General features: G+C 39.2%; 1 protein-coding gene across 4 annotated transcripts in view; it reads right to left on the bottom strand.

Annotated features, from left to right (window-relative positions):
* The window catches only part of RNF115 (ring finger protein 115), a 109,654-nt gene that overhangs the window by 27,906 nt on the left and 58,736 nt on the right, over positions 1–23,012 (bottom strand). For 3 of the 4 annotated variants that reach the window (XM_066261717.1, XM_066261720.1, XM_066261719.1), the window contains exons 4-8: positions 22,531–22,742; positions 11,919–11,993; positions 10,111–10,183; positions 9,109–9,202; positions 5,927–6,042 (exon numbers count right to left, since the gene is read on the bottom strand). In XM_066261717.1, coding sequence (XP_066117814.1) covers positions 5,927–6,042; positions 9,109–9,202; positions 10,111–10,183; positions 11,919–11,993; positions 22,531–22,742 — 570 coding nt within the window. Of the gene's footprint in view, positions 1–178; positions 5,292–5,926; positions 6,043–9,108; positions 9,203–10,110; positions 10,184–11,918; positions 11,994–22,530; positions 22,743–23,012 lie in introns of those variants that run through there. The other variant, XM_066261718.1, reaches the window with a different exon arrangement.

Here is a 23,012-nt window from a genome sequence, read left to right as displayed (position 1 = left end):
TGAGAGAACTCTGTCCTGCCCTGGCCGGATAGCTCAGTTGGTTAGAGCATTGTCCCGAAGCACAGAGGTTGCTGGTCCATCCCCAGTCAGGGCACACACAGGAACATATAGGAATTTAGAGAGATTGTCTCTCTAAATTCATTAAAATCAATAAAATAAATATTTTTTAAAAAGAGAGAGAACTCTGTCCTGCTAATCCTCCTACTTCCAAATCTCCACTGGTTAGTTTATTCCTGTAAACAGCACTGTAGCTGTCCCGCCTCTCCACTAGAGGCCAGGGAGGGTTTCCCCAGCATTATTTATTTACCAGCCCTGCTCCTTTTCCTCCTAAAACTGTCTTCCTTCACAGAGCGCAGCAGCCTGCCTAGATCAGCTCTAAAATCAACTCTTAACTGCCCTTCACCTCCAAAAACCCCAGACACTGTTTGATTGTTTTTTATAACAGCCTATGTTTCCCTCATCATTAGACTGATATTTTTAAGTAGTATTCCTTGAGGAGACAGCACATGGACACCAGGAAGAAAGAAACTGAAGCATGGAAGTCATAAGAGAAGTCAATTTGCAGCAATAATTTAACAAGAAAAAACCTCCCAATTATATTTGAGTTCAACTTAATACAGAAGCAATGAATGATGAACACCTTTTCCTCAAAACCTTTTATTCTCAACTTCATAAACGACTAGACTTTTACCTCTAATGAATCCCTTTACCACACCATATAACAGGGTGTTTGCCCAGGCCAACAGTGTCTCACAACAGAGATCTACAGAAACACAAGGGCCTGAGGGTACGTACATACAAAGAGAGAATCTGACTAAGGCTCAGGTCCTCTGCTGTGCCCTTGTTCACTTTACCTCAGTGTCCATCATATCCTTTCTTTTTTCTTTTTTTTGTGACAGACAGGGAGAGAGGGAGGACAGAAAGGGACAGACAGGAAGGGAGCGAGATGAGAAGCATCAGTTCTTTGTTGCAGAATCTGAGTTGTTCATTGATTGCTTTTTCTTATGTGCCTTGATAGGAGGGGGCTACAGCAGACCACGTGACCCCTTGTTCAAGCCAGCTACCTTGGGCTCAAGCTGGTGAGCCTCGGTCAAACCAGATGAGCCCATGCTCAAGCTGGCAAACTCCAGATTTCGAACCTGGGTCCTCTGCATCCCAGTCCGACGCTCTATCCACTGCGCCACCGCCTGGTCAAGCTCCTTTCTTCTTCTACAGTGAAATGTTCATATATATGTCTGTGAATATATACATATCTACACACCTATGTATACAAATGTGCAACACAAAGACATAAATAATTTTTCTAATAACTATCAAAATGATACTTGTTGGGGGAAAAGTATTTCCCAAAAATCTTCCTCCTAACTTGAGTTTATTGCACCAGAGGGAGAGAGTACTGCTCAAGGAAAACATCTAATAAGCACTTGCTCAATTATTATAAGCAAATGTTGACAACTAAAATTTACAGTAAGCTAAGGAAGCTATTTGATTTATAGCCATTTCCACATACTCCACCTATAATTTCTTTTTCTTAAAAATTAATATTGTAAGAAAAGAATCAGGGAGCTTATACCAATATAGACAAAATGTCATTCTAGATTCTGCAAGTTCCTCAACTCTTCCAAGAACTGGCTGTAGGAACTTCAAGGTAAAATGTTATAACCAGTATTATTCCTTATCCCTAAACTCATTAGCTTAGAAACTTTAAAGATGTTGGAGCTTTATCATCTAGAAGTCACCACTCTGTTCTTTCAACCCAAATGCCCTATTCTGGCCAGCCAGAATTAATCCGTATGAACATGACATACTAATCCACCTGGAAACTACCTGAGAAACAATAATCACTTGGAGGCCTACAAAGAGTTGCCCTATGTAACCTCTCAACTTTGAAGTCTACCAATTTCTAGGAAGTCTTTCCGATTTATGTGCTAGAAGATGAAGAAAACAATCTGTTTAGCTCTGCATGGGACTCTAAGGGTAGGTCATTTAATATGAATGTAAGGCCTCAAGTCTAAGAGTTCAAGCTCTTAAGTTACAAGTTTTCTCTTCTCTTTGACCAGCAAGAAAGCTAAGTCATCCCTTGACTTCTATTAAGGCCCCAAGATTCCTCAGTCTGTAAGCCTTCCAGTAATAAAAGAATGAAACATCTGAAAAGTCTGGGGTATACAGCCCTCGGCCTTAGGCACTATATCTAAAAGTGTTTTTGATTCATTTAAGAGCAAGGATTCCTAGAAACAAACTCTTAACCCCAGACATCTTGTGGTGTTAAGACCAATGAATCTCCTCCATTCCTTCCTAGAATGAAAAACATCTCAGACTTCTACGTTAATTGAAACTGAAGAGGAATAATAGCTATGATGCACACAGCAAACTGTTTCTCGTCCCATATTTTTCTTCTACTGTTTAATCCTAGTGTTGAGGTCTCTAAGCAAGACAGCTATTTCTAGAGACAGACTGTTAATTTGGCAAAACAAGTAAGATAAAGATCATTGTGCCGTGTACATCATTTCTATTTTTCTTTCTTGTAATGGCTAATTTTATGTGTCAACCTAACTCAGTCATGAGATACCAAGATATTTGGTCAAACATTATTCCGAGTGTGTTCATGAGGATAGTTTTTTGATAAGAGTAATACCTTGAACCAGTAGACTGAATAAAGTGGATTTCCTTCCATAATATCGGTGAGCCTCATCCAATCAGCTGAACGCCGGAATAGAACAAAAAGGCTGACAGTCCTGCTAGTAAGGAAGAACTCCTCCTACCTGACTGCTTGACTTGGAACATCAGTACTTTCCTGTCTTTGGACTCAGATGGAAACATTAGCTCCTCTTGGGTTTCGAACCTTCTGGCTTTTGGACTAGAACTTTCACCATCAACTCACCTATGATCAGGTCTTTGGAATCATATTTTGGAATGATACCATTGTCTCTCTCCTGGTTGGCTGACTGCAGATCTTAGGACATCTGAGCCTCCCTATCACATGAGCAAATTCATTATAAATCTACACATGTGTAAGTATGTATATATATAGATCTACACACACACACATACACACACACACACACACACACACACACCTTATTAGTCCTGCTTCTCTAGAAAACCTGAATACACTCCTTAAATTAACCTGGAAGTCTGAGATGCCTCCTGATCTAGAAAGAAACACCACAGATTCCTTAAGTGGGAGGATGTCTGGGAAATGGCCATGCCCTCTGAGTAAAAAAAGGAAAAATTTCAGATAATTTAGACGGATGTTACTTGCTACTCTGTATACTGAAAAGGTAAATCCCTATTCCAATACTTCATTTCCATCCTTTCGTAAAGCTACTCAGATCCTTCCTAGTTCTCTAGTTTTAAGTAAAAAATACAAATGGCTCTCCTGGAACCTCCAGAAATTTTAATAGGCAGATAAAATTTTCCAGGCTATCACAATTTTTCTGAGACAAGTGAACAGTGGCCATTAAATATTTGCAATATACCTCCCACCAGCTTTTTTTTTTTTTTAATTAAAGACTTTATTCATTTTAGACAGAGAGAAAGAGAGAGAGAAGAGGGAAAGGAGCAAGAAGTATCAACTCCCATATGTGCCTTAACCAGGCAAGCCCAGGGTTTTGAACCAGCGACCTCAATGTTCCAGGTTGATGTTTTATCCACTGCGCCACCACAGGTCAGGCTCTCTCCTTCTTTACCTCCCATTCAAAAACAATGTGTATGGGGAAGGGTACATTTCAATAGCCTTAATTAAAAGCTATGAAAAAAAATCTTTTATTTCCTCTGGGTCCAACCTGAATCATATCTTATGGTCACAACTTTTATAGGCAAGCTATTAATGCAGCAGGCCATTTTTCCACATTCTCTCTTCCTCCACTACGCCTTTATCATCTACTAAAGTACCAAGATATCTCTAAACCCCTTCCCTCACTCCCCAAATCAGAATATAGTGTATGCCAGTCAACAAAACTTGGCCCCTAGCCAAGAAAGAGACTCACCAAAAAGTGGTCTTGTTCTGGTTATTGCAAACTATGAAGGGCTGATACGACCACACAAATAATGCCCCTCTGTCACTCTTTTTGGTGCTCCAACAGTGATTACAGATCCCTATCATTTCTTTGTGAGACTGAGGTTCCAGGGGCATTTATGATCTTAAAATGCACCAAACAGAAAGTGCATGTACCTGGGACACTGGCTAAAACAAATAAGGCCTACCTCTCCTAGATCAAGTTGTTTGGGGCATGATCACAATGATCAGTTTGCTTTCAAGTACAGCCAGAACCAAGCGAACAGAAAGGTTTCAGAGATGACTAAGAAGTCATTCTATTTCTGTGAGGAAAATATTTTAAGGTCCACAGGACAAAATACAGTAAATGGCGAGTTGGGGAACATGAAAAAACTTCAGAACCCAGGATTTCAAACATCTGTCCTTCTTTAACTGCATGCTGCCCAGCCCTCACAAAAAGGAACCAGAATTAAATTCCTACCAACAAATGACCCCTAGGACATGTTATGTTGGTTTCTGTGGACACTGCATCTTTTGAAGTAATCTTTAAAAATTAAAATGAGAAAACCAAAGAATATAATAAGCTGCTTTCTCCTTCCCACTGTAATTTTTCTTTGACTTGCTGTCTGAGGGTTCAAGATAAAACAAAATCATTAGTCTCAGATTCCTGAATTAATCTGACCTTAATTAAGAGCTAATGTGGCCAAGAGCATCTGTTTTTGCACAACTGAGAGAGAATGACTTTACATCAGTAGGACTTTAGTGCTCTGGTTCCACTGTATTTACCGTAAAATACACTTACGGTAGGGTAGAGGCTGGGCAAGGAGGTGAAAACATCCATTACAAGGTAACATGACAGATAGCAGGGCCCTAGCTAGACTTTAAGGAACTAATTCTATTCTGGCTGGTGGAAACCCACATAATTAAGTTTCATACTTATAAAATTATCACTCTGAAATCAAGAATAAGAAGCATTGGTTGTAAACACAATTCCATCTATAGACACTAACTTTAAATTTAAGGAGAACATTCTGCATTAATATTATGGGTTGGGGTTTCTTACACGATTCCTAAATCAATCTACTTTTTTTTTGTTTTGATACAATTTACAGCTGTGGTAAGTAGACTACCACACCCCCTGGCTCAGAAGTGGTCTTTAGCTTCAGAAAGTCCATCGGTCATGTAGCTGGCTGTCACTGCTAAATCTGTTGCTTGCAGAGGCCTCAGAGTTCTGGGTTTGCCAAGTAGAGTCCTCACCATTTAAGCTCTTCCTACATATAGGACATGTATCATGCTGAAACAGAAAGATATCAGTCCATGTAAACAGCTTGACCTGAAAAGTTACAGGTATGAAACACTTAAATCCTGAGAGCTGGCAGGCAGAAAAACAAAAAGGGTACGCATTCTCACACAGTGCACACAGGGTTCCAAGGTATATCACCAGGATATCTCCCTAAGAGAGAAAGTTCTTCACAATAGCTAACACATACCACTGAACAGAACTACCCAGAGCAGTGACCTGAGATGCTTTAGAGCAGGGGTCAACAAACCTTTCTGTAAAGGGACAGGTAGTAAATATTTTAGGTTCTGCAAGCTATATACCACCCTTGTCGCAACTACTCAATTCTGCTGATGTCACACAAAAGTAGCCAGGGACAATTTGTAAACAAATAAGCACAGCTGTATTCCAATAGAACTTCAAATACAAAAACCGATGGCAGCCACAGTGACCTGTGGGTTACAGTTTGCTAACCCCTTGTCAGAAGTTCCAGACAATAATCTAAGAAACAGTAATGGTGTTACTAGGAGTTAGCTGGGGACTAAACTCTAACCTTCATTAACTGTTAACTATGCCCTACTCTGAACTATCCCCATGACGAGGTGTCACGGGCATCAGTGCCCCATCACAGATGAGAGGTCTGTACTCACCAGTTCCAACCACGGTACAATACAGCTGCTGTGAAAGAAGTGGTTGCAGGGTAACTGCCGGACCTCCTCTTCCACTGTGTAATCCTCTTTGCACACTGGACACTCTAAACCCGTATCTGTTGGGGGATGAAATGCCTTTTACCGTGAACAAGCAAAAAGAACAAACTAGCCTGCTTTAACAACTAAAGGAAGGCATAAAGAAAATAACACAAAGGACACCCAAGGTGGAGGCAGATAAGGAAGCATGAATTAAAAAAAAGAAAAACAATTGATTGATTGCTTGATTGATTGATTTTAGGGAGAAAGGAGAGAGAGAGAGAGAGACATTGATTTGTTGTTCCACTTATACATTCATTGGCTGATCCTTATAGGAACCCTGACTGGGGATCAAACCGACAGTCTTGGCATATCAGGATGCCGCTCTAACCAAATGACTTATTCAGTCAGGATGGAAGCATAAACTTTATTTCAAAACGGGGTTGGAAGTGGTGGTCGACTGGGATATGAAAAAAGAACTGATGAAAGGGCCTATTCTGATAAGACCTTGATAGGAACTAATAAGGCCTTCTTTTCAATGTAAAAGTTGGGAGAAATAAACTAGGGCTTAGGTTATCTGTTAGGTACAACAGGAACAACATCTTCCTGTTTGTGATAGATTTCTGGTAGTTTCTACTTAGGAAACACTGAAAATCTGTTCACCACAATCAAACACTCATCTCAGACATCTTAGCTCTTCACAATAGTGTCTGAAGCGACTTTTACCCTACTATTTACATCCTCTTCCAGCACAGTTGCCCTGAAGTCTTCAGAATAATTTGTAATCAAAAGTTGTGCCAGCAGGTGGTGCTGCAGAACTGCAAAGCTCTGGGGTAGCTCAGGCTCCAAGTTCAGACAGAAAGCCTCCTTCTATGAGAATAGCAGCTAGTCTGTATCTCCAGCAGCAGGGGTCTGTCTGCATCATGTCCCAGAACACTTAAGGCGGTTGGAGTAAGACTGCAGTTTAGTAGACTCACTCCTTCCTCCCATTCCCACCATGTTCACCCTAATTCTAGCTTTTACTTCTCATTTCTAGTCTACTATAACAGGCTCCCAGGTAGCGCTCCCAACACCAGGCCTTCAACTTCACAAATATGTCCTTCATTTTGGTTCCTACTCATTTCCCCTCATACCAGCTTCATAGCACTCTCCAGCTCATCTTCACTTAAGATTATCAGCTGGTGCCTCAAAACTCAACAACTTCAAAATTACTACATTACTACATCACCTCCTCCTGATAATGGCAGCACCACTGCTGTAGTTACAAAGTTATATTATCTTAGAATTGACCTTTGCCCTCCTTCATCCCATTATGCAATCAGTGACGAAAGCCCTTTGTCTTCTGCATCTTTCCTTTCTGGTAGCATTGTCACCATCACCGGAACCCTATCTAGATGCTGCAAAGCCCCTTAAAATTGTTTCTGCTTTCTCCCCCTTTCAATCTACTTTAGACACTACCTCCAAAGTACTGTAATCTACTCTAAATACCACTTAAATTTCCTTATTCCTCCATTTGGGGTCCTACAAATTTTACCTACTCTCAAAATACTCAGCCCCAACTCCTCTGCCACAGTTCCAATGTCCTCTATAACAAGGCCCCACCCTTCCTATCCAGTTATACCTCCTATTATTACCCAAACCAGATTCTACTTCAGGTCTAATGAAGTCCATCTCCTTATACCTGATTCAGACACACCATGTCCATACTGACATTTTTATACTGGTTCATACTTTTCCTTAAATAGAACCACTGTATAAGATGAGCCATCCTGTCTTTAAAATCTCTAACTCTGCCTAACCAGGCAGTGGCGCAGTGGATAGAGCGTCAGACTGGAATGTGGAGGACCCAGGTTCGAAACCCCAATCACTAGCTTGAGCCCGTGAGCAAGGCTCACCAGCTTGAGCCCAAGGTCGCTGGCTTGAGCAAGGGGTCACTCGCTCTGCCGTAGCCCCCGGTCAAGGCACATATGAGAAAGAAAGCAATGAACTAAGGTGCCACAACAAAGAATTAAACTTCTCATTTCTCTCCCTTCCTGTCTGTCCCTCTCTGTCACGAGAAAATATAAATAAATAAATAAATAAAATCTCTAACTCTAAATGTGTGGAGAAACTCCAAATCCAAAAATAATGTACTTTTATCATTAAATTCCTCCAGTGCTTTTAAATATCATTTTAATTTTTTCTTGAGATTTTATTTTCATTGATTTTACAAAGGGTGGGAGGAGCGAGAAATATCAACTTATAGTTGCTTCACTTTAGTTGTTCATTACTTGCTTATCATATGTGCCTTGACCGGGCAAGCCCAGTGTTTTGAACCGGCAACCTTAGCATTCCAGGTTGACAGTTTATCCACTGTGCCACCACAGACCAGGCTTAAATATCTATTTCTAATGTACCTAACTATAGAGAAGACATGAAACAAATTCCTGCCTGACCTGGCAGTGGCACAGTAGATCAAATGTTGAACCTGGGATGAACCCCAAGGTTACCAGCTTGAGTGTGGCCTCATCTGGCTTAAGCATGGATGGGTTCACCAGCTTGAGCAGAGGGTTGCTGGCTTGAGAGTGGCATCACAGACATGACCCCCAGGGTCGCTGGTTTAAGCCCAAAATCATTGGCTTGAGCAAGGGGTCACCAGCTCGGCTGGAGCCTCCCAGTCAGGGCACCTATGAGAAAGCAATCAAGGAACAACTAAGGTGCCGCAACTATCAGCTGATGCTTCTCATCTCTCACTTCCTGTCTGTCCCCGCCTCTCTCTCACTAAAAAAAAAAAAAGGAAGAAGAAGAAACAAATTCCCAACCTTTCATTTATATCTTTTCCTATTTCTGCAGACTATTAAGTAGTATGTGTTCAACAATATTTTTTATACTGGTATCTAATTGGAGTTTTGCTTCTCCTAGTCAATTCTTCAAGAAATCGTCATGTATTTTTGTACCTTTATTTCCTGAAAGTCACCTAATAAAAGTGGCATGCTAATTGCTCAGGAAATACCTGCTGACTAACCTTAATGAAGAAGGTAGGTACCTTCCTTAGCTGGCACCCTGGTAAGAATTTTAGGAGTGCTATAGCTTTACTTGAAGATCCTCAGTATAGGATGGCACTGGAATTTTGAACAGAGATCAGAATATGTCAGAATTGGACCTACCAACTTGTTCTTGAGTTACTGTCACTGTTGGAAGAGATGTGATCTTTTCCTTGTCCGCTGGGGGAGGCCCTGTGTTTTCCAGTTGACCTAAAAGCTACAAAAAAAAAAAAAAAAAGAGAAGAAAAAGAAGAAGTGGTAGACATCTAACCATCCCTGGGTAATAAACTACTCTAGCTGAGAACAAACAGTGCAGATATTAGAAATGTTAGCTGCTCTTACTTCTGTGAGGCTCTGAGAGGCACAGGTTTCTCTTCCCTGCTGCTAGAACACTCATAATTGCTCTTCAACTTCAGAGTGATATTTGTGTAAGTCTACAGAGACCCATCATTGCAAGACCCACTTTTGGGCACAAAGCAACTTTAGAGGCAGAAAAAGGGTTGGGATGTCGGAACAAAACTAAAACTTAACATAAAGTAATACTTAACTGATTTAAAAACTTCATTTTGCTGGAAAGAATAAAAGGGTGGGAGTAAGGAAAGTAGCACAAAGCCAAGAAATAGCTAAATTACTGCCTATAAGACTTGGATATAAACATGCTTTCTATTCTCAGCAATCCACAAGTGAAATAAAAAACCAATTAACATTAACAAGGGAAAACAATTATACCTAGCATAGGAAATACCTTTTTCTCTGCTTCCGTCCCTACTTGGCCTCATCTAGCAGAAACCCCTGCTTCAGCACATGAGGAGACCCTCCATTTTTTGTGAAGTAACTTGTTAATAGGATTAAACACGAGGCCGAAAACACAAAATACTGTTACAAGAAAAGTATCCGCTTCCTATAGAGGTAAAGCTATCTTCTAAAAAGGCCCTAAGACCTTGAAGATACGTGGAGGCTGAGCTAAACCAATAAACCATTTATCACTCTAGTAAAATGCAAACCCACAAACTCAAAATATTAAGGAAAGCAGAATGACAGACTTTCAGAAAGTAGAAGGAAAGCAGGAAGCCTGTGGAACGATGAGACACACTGAACAGAGACCTTGAAAAGGTAACTTCTCACCTGGGTTACAATGGCATCAAGCCCTGTTTGACCCCAGGCATAGTCCCCAGGGTTGGAGTGCAGCATCCCGCTCCTGTACATGAGATGAGACAGACAGCATTAGATGCAGTGACCAGGCTTGGTCTTATACCATAGAAAAAACTGGCAGAGAGATCCTGTAGTCTCTTTCAGACCTGCAAAGTCACTAGCTCTCTAAAATCAAATGGCAAAGAATCTCTCGATATTTTGAGGGTCAAACAGATTATCCAGATAGTTTCCCATTCTCTAGGAATTTTTCCTAAACTGAATGGAATATAAAATGTGAAGCTACCTAAAATACCACATGACATACAAGAGCAAAAGGAGTGACTTAGTATCTGTTGGTTAAGAAAAACTGTCTTTACAAATGTACTAACACTGAGGTCAAAGCTAGCACCCTGTTTTATATTCTAGACTAAAACTCATTATTGTCTTCTCTGTGACCACTTAAATTAAATATAGATGGAGCGGCTTTCCCTTCAAGAATGGGGAAAGTCTATATACAGCAGACCTCGCTCATTCAAAACGGTTGCCTGTGATGCTGGAAAGTGGAGCTTCCACATACAGAACTAGCCATAGCAGTCTCTCTGAATCACAACTTAAGACAATTACAAAGAGATTCAGCAGCATCTCTTTTTGGAGCTGCTGTGCACTGACTGCCCTTGTTGACTTAGAGAACATATTTATAGAAAACAGAGGTTGGAAAACAGGGTAACTGTGTGAATGAACTGAGGTGCCTCTGAGCAAAGAAAGCCTTCTGGGGCAGTCAAAAAGGAAAAGTAATTGTCCAGACAAAAGGAAATTCTATCTTTAACCCCAACCATAAGTAAGTGTGAGTTAGTTATTCTGATACTGAATTATAGCCTTTTGTTTCTTGATGAACCTTCTTCCTTTGAAAAAAGGAAGTGAAACATTATGTTTTCAATTTCAGAAAATCTTAAGGAATAAAATCTTCTCATATAATAAAGAGAAACCCACAAATCAGATACCAAGCCTGGCAGAGACTACTTTATGCAGCCTGGAATCAGACACATCCAGTGCCCAGACATCCTGGAGACCAGGAAGACCCTCGTGAGCCTGAACAATAAAAAATTAGTTTTTTTGTTTTTTTTTTAATTTTTTGACAGAGAGAGAGTCAAAGAAAGGGACAGATAGGGACAGAGAGACAGGAAGGGAGAGAGATGAGAAGCATCAATTCTTTGTTTCAGCACCTTAGTTGTTCACTGATTACGTTCTCATATGTGCCTTGACAAGGGGGGGGGGTCCTACAGCAGAACAAGTGACCCCTTGCTCGAGCCAGCAACTCCGTGCTCAAGCTGGTGAGTCTGTGATCAAGCCAGATGAGCCCATGATCAAGCCAGTGACCTCGGGGTTTCGAACCTGGGTGTTCTGCATCCCAGTCTGACACTCAATCTACTGCGCCACCTCCTGGTCAGGCTAGTCCTCATTCTTTAAAAAAAACTTATTTTAGAGAGAGAAAGGGAGAACAGCAAGAAACATTAACCTGTTGTTCCACTTATTAATGTATTCATTGGTTGATTCTTGTATGTGTCCTGACCAGGGATCGAACCCACAACCTTAGTGTATCAGGATGATGCTCTAACCAACTGAGCTACCCAGCCAGGAAAAAATAAGTTATAATTAAGTTTGGGCTCAGCAAATAATGGCCTGCCAATCACATTTGTGTACTCACCGATGTAGCTTTTTCTCTTTCTTACCATGGCACAGACTCTAGTTGCTAAAATGATGCTACTCCAGAAGAATAAAACAAAAGGTAGATAGTTACTTGCCAGGTAAAAGGGTGTGGGGATCCACCGGGAACTGCAGAATTTGCAAGGAACCCTGCAAAGATCTGCTGTATTATTCTGTTGGAAAACAAAAAACGAGGTAAGACAACAGACTAATGAAAGTACTCTACAAATACCTGTGGCTGACCAATCATACCGACTCCTTCCTCAAGCCACTATGGCTTTTTATTATTATATAATGGATAACACCAGACTCAGTCTGCTACCTAGTAGAGTAACAGATTTTTGTGAATTAGGCTGGAAAGGAATCTGACTGTACGGTGTTATTTTCAATCCATGGCAGCAATATGAGGAAACTGAAAAAGATGCTAAGCCAACGGGATTCCGGGCCCATCTCTCTGTAATAACGGTAGTTCCATTTTTATGTGTGTTATACTTGGGTTTCTGTATAAGATACTACTTAACGGGCACTTTAAGAAATTTTTTTCGGAATGCACTTTACAAACACATATCAACATGATGCAAATACTCATAAAAAACACACTCACACTTAAAACTTGTTTGAATACTTTAAGATATCACATCTAACCAGTACTTTATACTAATGAGTTGGTCACTGTTACTCAAGAGACAATGGTGTATTGTCTCAGGGAAAAAAAAAAATCAGTGCACAAATTCTGCCCCTAGGTTTGTTTTCTGAATGATAAGCACTGCCCCCACAAACTTTATTGAGATATAATTCACATGATATGCACAGGGGGTCCTTGAGTGGACACAGTTCCATTCCTACAACAGTGATGTAACCCAAATTTTGGTGTAAGTAGAAACATACCCTAGCCTAAGTCACTTACCTATCCTAACACAGTTGTAAAATCATAATAAAAACACAACTAAGCCACAGAAAATGGAAAAGATATAAATATACTGTACAGTGTACTGCATATTCTTCTGCCATGTGCTACCAAACTAGTTTGCCCACATAGTTCATAAGCATAAGCCGAAACACATCTCAATTTTTTTTTTTTTAGTTTTTATGGGGAGTGAGCATCATAAACTCAAAATGTCATATGTTGAGACTGTCATACCCCATGGACCCCCTGTACTTTTTTGTGGGGGATTTTTCCGAAGTGAGAAGTGGCGGAGAGGCAGACAGACAGACTCCCACATGCCCAACCGGGATCCCAACTGGGATCCACCTGACATGCCCACCAGGGGGTGATGCTCGGGCCCCTCTGGGGTGTTGCTCCACTGCAAACAGAGCAGTTCTAGCGCCTGAGGCAGAGGCCACGGAGTCATCCTCAGCGCCTGGGCCAACTTTGCTCCAATGGAGCCTTGGCTGCAGGAGGAGAAGAGAGAGACAGAGAGGAAGGAGAGGGGGAGGGGAGAAGAAGCAGATGGGTGCTTCTCCTGTGTGCCCTGGCCGGGAATCGAACCTGGGACTTCCACATGCTGGGCCAACACTCTACTGCTGAGCCAACTGGCCAGGGCCCCCTGTGCTTTTAATTGCCTCGTTCCCACTTTACTTATCAGGCCAACCATCAATTTGTTGTTCTACTTATCTATACATTCATTGGTTGATTCTTGTATGTGCCCTGACAGAGGATCAAATGGGCAACCTTGGTGTATTGGAACACTTTAACCAACTGAAATACCTGGCCAGGGCTTAGTGAGTTCTAATTTTATTGCAGCATAACTGACATTAGTTTCAGGTGTACAACATGATTTGATGTTTGTATATTGCAAATTATCACAATAACACTAGTTAACATTCATTACCATGCCCAGTTTAAGGGGGGCAGGGGCAGGGGGCGAGAGATGGTGAGAGAGAAGGAGGGAGGAAAAGAGAAGCATCAACTCGTTCCACTTAGTTGTGCACCCACTCATTGCTTCTCATATGTGCCCTGACTGGGACTAGAATCAGAGCCCTCAGGATCCAGCAGGTGACCCGAGGATCAAACTGGCAAGCTCCACGTGCTCCAGGATGAGGAGTTTCCACTGTGCTACCAGCCAGGGCAAAAAAAAATACTTTTAAGCAGACATGACCATCCTAACTTGCTTATTAATAAGGATTTTACACACATTACTTATATTGGCAGTAACAGTGGAACGGGAGAGTAATACACCTTCTCCAAGCCACAGGTCAAGAAACAAATAGTGTGGTGGGATCTGTGTCCCTTTTTATGGCCATGGCTCTTTCACTCTGTAGATACCTAATAATTATATTAAAATAAGTATAAGTGAAAAATCAAAAAGACATAAATTAAAACAAAAGTATTATTTTTGTCTATCAGATTAGAAAAAATAAAGGTTGATAACATCTAATTTGTAGGATGTACTTTCAAATACTATTGATGAGCATATAAGAGCACCAGTCTTTCAGAAAGGCAATACTGTTAATTTTTTAAAAAAATTTAATTTATTGGCCCTGGCTGGTTGGCCATTAGTCAAAAGGAAAATGTAGTAATAGACCAGACTAGGGTTTTTCAACCACTGGTCCACTGACTGGTTTGCCAGAAATTCTGTGCCAGTCCATGAAAGAATTAAAGTTAACTTCCCTGATGTTGTATGAAAATTCTAGGCCCAACAATCTCAGTCAAATTCATTTATGCTCAGGATGACTTCTGCCTTAGCAGTTTCCAAAATTATTCTTCTATTTTCACCGGCCCCCATATATAAAAAGATTAAAAATGACTGGACTAGTCATACAATTTCCTATGGAATAAAAAGGCAAAGCAACCAAGGAGTACTGATTGAAACCAATATGTTCATATTGATATTTTATTAGTCTGACAAGAAATTTAGAAGCAGGATTTTAAAATTTGAACCCTGCCTACTTGAACTGTTATGTGGCCCAGCTCAAGGGCTATGTGAAAACAATGTAGACAGCCTAGTGCCTGAAAAATTCGAGACATTTGATAAAGTTTACCTTCTGCTCTCTTCGATTGCAGACAGGCTGTAATGCTGCCTAAGGACATTCATTTTGTGTTTTTAAGCATTCACACAGTAGAAAGAACAAATTGTAGTAACTCTTTTCATTATTTGACAACTGAAAAAGAAAATCTTCTTGAAAGCATTTTATTTCCATTATAGGAAACTCAGCAGACACTTTATTAGTACAACAGGACAGAAATTATCAGCTAATAATCAGAGACACACAAGTCGATTACTTAATTCTGATGCCCAACTCTCTTACTAATTTAAGGACTACGAACAAGAGCTGCTACCTAAAATGCATAGATACAAATAATCTGACCAAATTGAGATTATATGAGCATCAAAATGAATAATAATTAAAATTAAGTCCATGAGTCCAAACTAAAAAGTCAACACACAGACAAATAAGGTAGGTGAGGGAGAAGACAAAATCTTTTTTTTTTACAGAAGATTATTACCTATAGGAAGAATCATAGAAAAGGAAAACTTATTTTACAGCCATTATAGTATTAATTCAGGTAAGAATCATTAATGGATACTAGTATCATTAGATAAAAAACTGTTAAGACACAAGATAGTCACTCAATCTACAATATGACTCAGATTATTTATTAATCACAAAGGACAAAGGATACATTTATAAGGACAACTTGGCAAATACTGCCTTAACAAACCCATGATTAATCAAGCTGACATCTTGTGCCCCTTAGCTGTGATACAATAGATAGATACATCATATATTCAGCATTCTTGCCCAGATATTTGGTCAGAATGAAGAAACAATCACACTAATCCAAATAAACAAACATCTTAAAAAAAAACAAACACAAAAAACAAGGCTTGAGTCTCAAAACTAAGGAAGATCATGTGTTGGTTTTCCAGCTGAGAGCATAAACTAGAACCACAGTCACCAGCTAGCATTAACATGCAACACATGCAAGCAAGTAAGTGCAGATGCTTCCAGCTATCAGGCTTTTAGTCCTTCTAGCTGTGATCCTATGACATAATACAGAAAGCCATCTCCCCATAACCTATCCAAAGATACTGTGGGAGATAGTACATTAATTACTGTCATAGATCACCAAGTTTTAGAGTGGTGTTTCCCAACATGGGGCCCACGCCCCACAGGGGGGCAATTCGATAGTTATGGGGGGCAATTTGAAAATGGACTCGACAGGACTTTAACTCTTTCGCCCCGGGCCATTTAAATGCAATGATAGATATCGGTGCCAAATTTAACAAAAAATGCAATTCTTAAATAATTGCGGTAAATAATTATTAAGTATAATTTCGTTTGACGAGACCAAAATATCAACTGGGTGATTGGCGTCGTCAAGTAAACTTCATCCTGGGTTCACCGCGAAGCGTGCCGTCTGCCGCGGGGAACCCTGGACGTTTTAAAAACTCGCTAAACAACGCAGTTATTCTCACCTAATTGGCCCATCGCAACTTCTGTAGTGTTTCACATCATTCAGTTGGTGTTAATTTGAAATAAGTGTCAGTCAAAACTGTTGTAAAAGCTTGTTGATTTAATAAATATACATATATATATTGTATAGATATAATTGGTAAGTATTTGATTTTTTTTATCAATATTAAACTCTTTATTAAGTACTTCTTGCATCGGGGCTAGAAAGCACTAATATTTTATAAATATTATTGGGGCTATAATAGTGCATGCACGACAATTTTAATTTTAGAAGCATAACTTTTCAGAAAATTTTGTCAAGTGGAAAAAATATAGATACCTTTTGATTTGCGGTGGTAGTGTAGTAAATGTGTTATATACATTTAAATAAATATGAATTTTTTAGTATACGTTTACTCTATGTCACATTGAATATATTTTAACACATATTTTAATATTAGTTTTTAATTGATCTTATTTTTATTTCTTATAGCCCATAGTAAAATGAGTGGTGCAAGCAAGAAAAAAACTCATCAATATTCGGAGGAATATTTAAAATTTGGGTTCATACCCACTGTTCACGATGAGCGGATTCCTTTTTGTCTTTTATGCCAGCAATGCTTGACCAATGAATCAATGAAACGAGGTCGTCTTGAGGCGCATTTGAAGGCGAAACATAGTGCTCATATTAATTCAGATTTGAGTTACATTAAAACTTTAAAGAAAAATTTTGAAAAAAGAACAACATTAAAGTCTCTATTTACTGCTCATACTTCAACTAATAATCGTGTTCTTGAGGCTAGTTATCAAATTTCTTTATTCATCGCTAAAACTGGAGAAAATCACACTATAGGAGAGAATTTAATAAAACCGTGAATATCAGCATTTCTTAAAACGGTTCTTGAAAAAGATGACAAAGATGTAAATGCTATGCCACTCAGTGACAATACTGTTAGCAGAAGAATAGACGAAATGAGTGAGGATATTGAAAAACAACTTAATGAAAAGCTGAAAACAAGAAAATTCTCCTTGCAAATGGATGAATCAACTTTGAGAGACAGTGAGGCAGTATTGATAACTTATGTAAGATATATTGATAAAGGACATTTTGCTGAAGAAATGTTGTTCTGTAAAAGATTAGAAAGCACCACTACCTCCAAAGATATATATAATAAGCTAAAAAACTACTTAGATGTCAATGATATATCAATGAAAAATATAACATCTTGTACTGCAGATGGATGCTCCCAATATGATGGGCAAGAAAAATGGCTGCTTAAAACTGATGAAAGATGCGAATCCAGAAATGATTCTGTGCATTGTGTTATTCATAGGGAAAACTTGGTAACTAAAAACATCTCGCCTGTTCTGAATGAAGTTTTACATACAGTAATAAAGTGTGTTAATGTTATTAAAGCTAGTGCCAAATGTGAGCGTCTTTTCAAGCTATTTTGCGAAGAACAAAATGAAGACCATGTGAGACTTTTACTTCATACTGAAGTAAGATGGCTATCTAAAGGAAACTGTTTGAAAAGATTTATGGAACTGTTTGATACTCTTAGTAATTTTTTAAGCGACAAACCTGATATGAAGTATCTGTTAAGAATAGATGGTAAAGCATTTGTGAGTTATTTAGCCGATATCTTTGAAAAACTAAATATATTAAATAAGCAACTTCAAGGAACAAATAAAACTCTTGTCGATGCAAAAGCAAAGATATTTGGTTTCATTACCAATATTGAGTTATGTCAGAAACATATTAACAACAAAAACTTTAAATAGTTTCATTGGCTCCAAAAATGTGAAGTAACTGATACCGCTTTACTTGTTATTGTCAATCATTTGAATATTCTATCGGCTGATTTAAAAAAAAGATTTTCTGATTTAAAACAAATTGATTTCCCAACATGGATGATGCAGTCAATGTTAGTAGATTTGTCTGATATATCAAATATGCAGTATCAAGAAGAACTCGCAGAATTGCAAAATGATGAGTCAGTTAAAGCTTTATTTAATATCAAAGGAGCGATGGCATGGCTTTGTGAGGAAACAGAAATCAAATACCCAAATTCAACCAAATGTGCAAGAAAACTATTGCTACCGTTTCCATCTTCATTTTTAGCTGAATGTGGATTTAGTGCTGCAAATGATTTACTGGTAAAAAAAGAAATCGGCTGGATATAACACAACGTGGAGACTTGAGACTAAAGCTAACCAAATTGGAACTTAATATAAAATCTCTGTGCAGCAAGCATCAAGCGCAAGGATCACATTAAATTAAAATAATAAATTAATATAGAAAAATCTGTATTAAAATTATTTGGAATTTAAATTTCTGTTTTTCATTATATGTTTTGAAATTTTACTTACTGTGTTTGGTTAACAATTTCATAGTGATTTCTTCCTAGAACCTATCATTTATGTTTATTAAGTGAACAAATCAATTTTTTAATGTTAAAAATTATGTATGTTACATAGGGGGGACATAAAAATTTTAGAAAGGTTAAGGTGGGGCATGGCACAAAAAAGGTTGGGAAACACTGTTTTAGAGTAATTTCTTATGCAACATCAGATAACAGATTCTAAGAAGGAAGAATTGTTGGGGACTGAAATATAAACAAGGTGTTTTTACAATCTGGATATCCTGGGGACAGAGGTGCTGGGCCTAACCCCCCACCTCATCTGCCTAGTTAATAAAGAGCTATACCTGGTTCTCGCTTGTCCCACCCATGTTCTCCGGAAGAGATTGGAAGCTAGTTTCTTATTGGTGTAAAGTTAGATGTGAATGGTATGGTGGGGGTTGTCTTTGAGTTGTCTTGGAAACAAGTGAATTGCTGATGGCCATGTTTTTCCCTGAATAAAGACGGATGCGAATGCGCTTGTGGGAGCAGCCATGTTATGGCTCAGGAACAGTAGACTGTTCTCCGTGCCATCCTCCCGAACCCATCTGTATGTAATATATCTTTAAGTCTCTGTCTATCATTTATTCAATTCCATACCTTTTCCCGTTTGAGACCCTGTAATAGACTCATCGTGGCTGGACCACAACAATTGGCACCCATACGTGTGGCCATCGAAAAAGGGAAAAAAGAGAGGTAATGGAACCCCCCCAGAAGTGTGCACACGAAGTAAGTATAAAGCTTTTAGGGAGTGAAGCTTTTAAGCAGAGTTTGGGGGAGAGTATAATAATAAAGTAATTTGGGAGTAAATAACCATGGGACAGATAGGCTCAAAAGTGAGAGACCTTTTTCTTTTGTACAAATGTTTTTATTTGAGAATAAGTTGTTTGATCAGAATGAAGTAAAAATGGAGGAAGGTCAATATGAGAAGAACTTGGGAGTCTGAGAATAACTCAGGAGATGAGAGTATCACGGCTGTGGCCATTTTAAACTTTGCGCCTCCGCCGCCCTCTGCTCCCAAGGTCTTTGTCTCAGACTCTTGGAGATCCCCACTCCAACAAGCTTTGGATCAGGCTCAAGATGCAAAGAAGAAATGGAGGAATTCAGCAATATTAGGCAAGGTCCTGATGAGCAATAACAGAATTTGTTTCACAGCTGATTCTGGAAGTTAAAGGAATAGCAGTAAAAAAAGAAGTTTATATCAGAGTATGTACCGATACTAGGCCTTCAAACATGGAAGGTCTTGCTTTTGCCACAGGTGTTAAGGCAAGAATTCCAGGGTATTTTGATAAAAGGCAAGACAAACGAAAAAAGGAAGGTCAGGAAAGTACTGCTGCTCATGAACCTTGTTTCCAATGTGGGGATGTGGGACATTTTGCTAAAAGTTGCCCTACTCCCCATGGATATCAGTCTCAGCCTCCTCTTCAAGGGAAGCCAGGTCCTAAAACTCCGGACTTCTGCCCACGCTGTAAAAAAGGGAAACACTGGGCAAACAAGTGTAAGTGTAGATACAATGCCGAGGGGTAAAGAATTCAGAGAAGCGGCCACCAGCAAGGGCTGCTCATGGTCCCCTCTTAAAAGCGCTAGCTGCAGCGGTAGATGTGTGGAGCAGTGCCGCTACGGGGCTGGTCCGAGACTCCAGGCTGCAATGGGCAGGGCAGACCCAGAGAGGCGGAAAAACATACCCCTCCCATGTAAGCTGAATCTGCCTTTCCACGGGGATTGAAATGGAGGGATTTAGGCTGCCAGACGCAGCAGCTATTAGAACTAAGAATGTTTAGAAGACTCAGATGCTTTTTAAAGTTGTATTATTATCTGATTTGCCTTAGTAAATAAAAAGACTTAAGAGTTTGGGAAAATTATAGCTTTTTCCCATTATTCTCTTTCTCTTAACTATCATTTTATTTCTTTCCTGTTCTATGCCTGGAATGAGGGCAAAGGGAACACCTGTTTGGATATGGCTAAACAGAGATTTCATACAGCTGACTTGAGATTTTTCAAGAGAGATTTCTGTTTAGTATTTATCCTTATCACGTTTCTATTAAAATAGCCCTATATAAGATCAAGCAGGCCACATTCTAATCTCTAAAATCCTGGGTTTCACTCTTGATTTGTGTGATTGTATGTGAAGTCTTTGTTTAATATTGTCTAAATGTGTCTGTTTTTAAGGCCTGAATTAAGTTCTTGCATGCAAAAATTGAAAATGCCAGCTCTAATATTGAAAAAATAAAATGATTTCATCCCTACAAATACATAATTTTAATTGGAACAAGTAAAGCACACTCATTTAAATTTAAACAAAATGGAATGTGGATCCTAAAGACTTGCTAATTTGGCCAAACTGCTCCAAGCTGCAATCTGCTCCAAGCTGAATGCTGCAAAGCTTGAAGCAGCATAGATTTGCATAATAAAAGTGTAAAGAATTTTTTACTATAGGAAAGTCACACTGAAATTTTCCAGCCTTAATATATACTCTTTAAATTGTTAATTAATGGGGTAGAAATGTTTTGATAAGTATTTTCAAGTAATATTACTTGAAAATGCATTTACTATATTTTGTTAGAAGTTAACATAAAGACAAGTATTTCTTACAATCTCTGAAGTCAAGGTATTATAAAGTGTGCTCAACAAATGCTTAAAACTTAATTGTAAATAATATTAAAAAAAAGGGGGGAGTCATATCCTGGAACTCCTGCAAATCTACTTTATCATGCTTTTTACTTTAAAATACCTCTTTTGAATGCTGATGTACAGGGTTATTCAGCAGCTGAGAGACTCTGGAGATGCTTCTCCTGCAAACTTCTACTCTCTTTTATTTGATCCAGCTAATAACGCTGTTTTGTCTTCTTCCAAATAGCTCCAGATATACGGGAAAAGTTTATATAGCGGATGAGGACCTTCAAACCCCTCAGCAAGATCTTCTGAGCATGGCTTTTAAGGCAGGGGTCCCCAAACTTTTTACACAGGGGGCCAGTTCACTGTCCCTCAGACTGTTGGAGGGCCGGACGATAAAAAAACTATGAAAAAATCCCTATGCACACTGCACATATCTTATTTTAAAGTAAAAAAACAAAACGGGAACAAATACAATATTTAAAATAAAGAACAAGTAAATTTAAATTAACAAACTGACCAGTATTTCAGTGGGAACTATGCTTTTCTCACTGACCACCAATGAAAGAGGTGCCCCTTCCGGAAGTGCGGCGGGGGCGGATAAATGGCTTCAGGGGGCCGCATGCGTCCCGTAGGCCGTAGTTTGGGGTTATAGACCTGTTTTAAGGTCTATAACCATGATGGCAAACCTTTTTATAAAAACCGCCCACTTTTACAGTGCCGGTCAACCTGGTCCCACCCGCCCACTAGTGGGCATTCCAGCTTTCATGATGGGCCAATCGTGGCACCGTTTGGTTGCTCCGCTACCACCCACCATTAAAGCTGGAACACCCACTGGTGGGCGGGAGGGAACAGGTTGACCGGCACTGCAAAAGTGGGCGGTTTTTATAAAAAGGTTCACCATCACGGCCCTAGAATAAAGACTCAACAGGCATTTGTTGCATGAATTTGGCAGTCACGAGACTCTGCGTTTATTCCTATTAATTTCATATTAAGTCCCATTGCTCCTAATGTTATCCAACATATTTGATATCCCTTTCAGTTTCTTCTGAAATTTTAATAAACAAATATATATTAATCTGAGACATTCATAAAAACATTAATCAGAGACCTATATCATTAGTTTTATCACCTTTTAGTTTATCATTCACTAACTAGTAAGAGTTGAATACATTCAATTTAGCTTCATTTTCATTCTGTCTACATACTACCCTTGAGAACCTTATAAAGATTAGCTAAGCCAATGTCTTTCATTGAGACTACCCCTAAAGAGAATTTCAAACAGTAACTGTGCACTTACCCTTCAATAGCCGGTGATCTATCAGGACGAGTATTTCCTTGTGATCTGTATCTCCGAGTCACTGGCAGCCGTGGAGGTCGACTTGGTCCCCAGAAGTCAGTATGAGTATGGTGACCTCTCTCATTGGCTCTATTATCTTGGTCCAGTGGATTGCTACTTAAAAATGGTCTAAAATCTTGTATAATCATCGTGTGGTCCAAATTGCGCCAGAACTAATAAAAAACAGAAATGAACCATGTTACAGTTTAAGAACAGGGAAAAGAGGAAACAGGAAGAAGATATATTAAAAAAAGAGAAAAATAATATTTAACACTTCCAAATTCAGCAGCTCCAAACTATAGGTTTCTCCAATTTTATGAATAGAAGTCTTTCAAGTGCATGAAGGGGGGGGGGGGGCCGGGACGGACACCTTATATACCACAAAACTTAATTTCCTTCATAAAGAAACAAAAGGCTAATGGCCAAACCATTTCTTAACACTG

The sequence above is a fragment of the Saccopteryx bilineata genome, chromosome 2 (assembly GCF_036850765.1).
Source record: "Saccopteryx bilineata isolate mSacBil1 chromosome 2, mSacBil1_pri_phased_curated, whole genome shotgun sequence".
Taxonomy (NCBI): domain Eukaryota; kingdom Metazoa; phylum Chordata; class Mammalia; order Chiroptera; family Emballonuridae; genus Saccopteryx; species Saccopteryx bilineata.
This window is presented reverse-complemented; position numbering and strand designations above follow the sequence as displayed.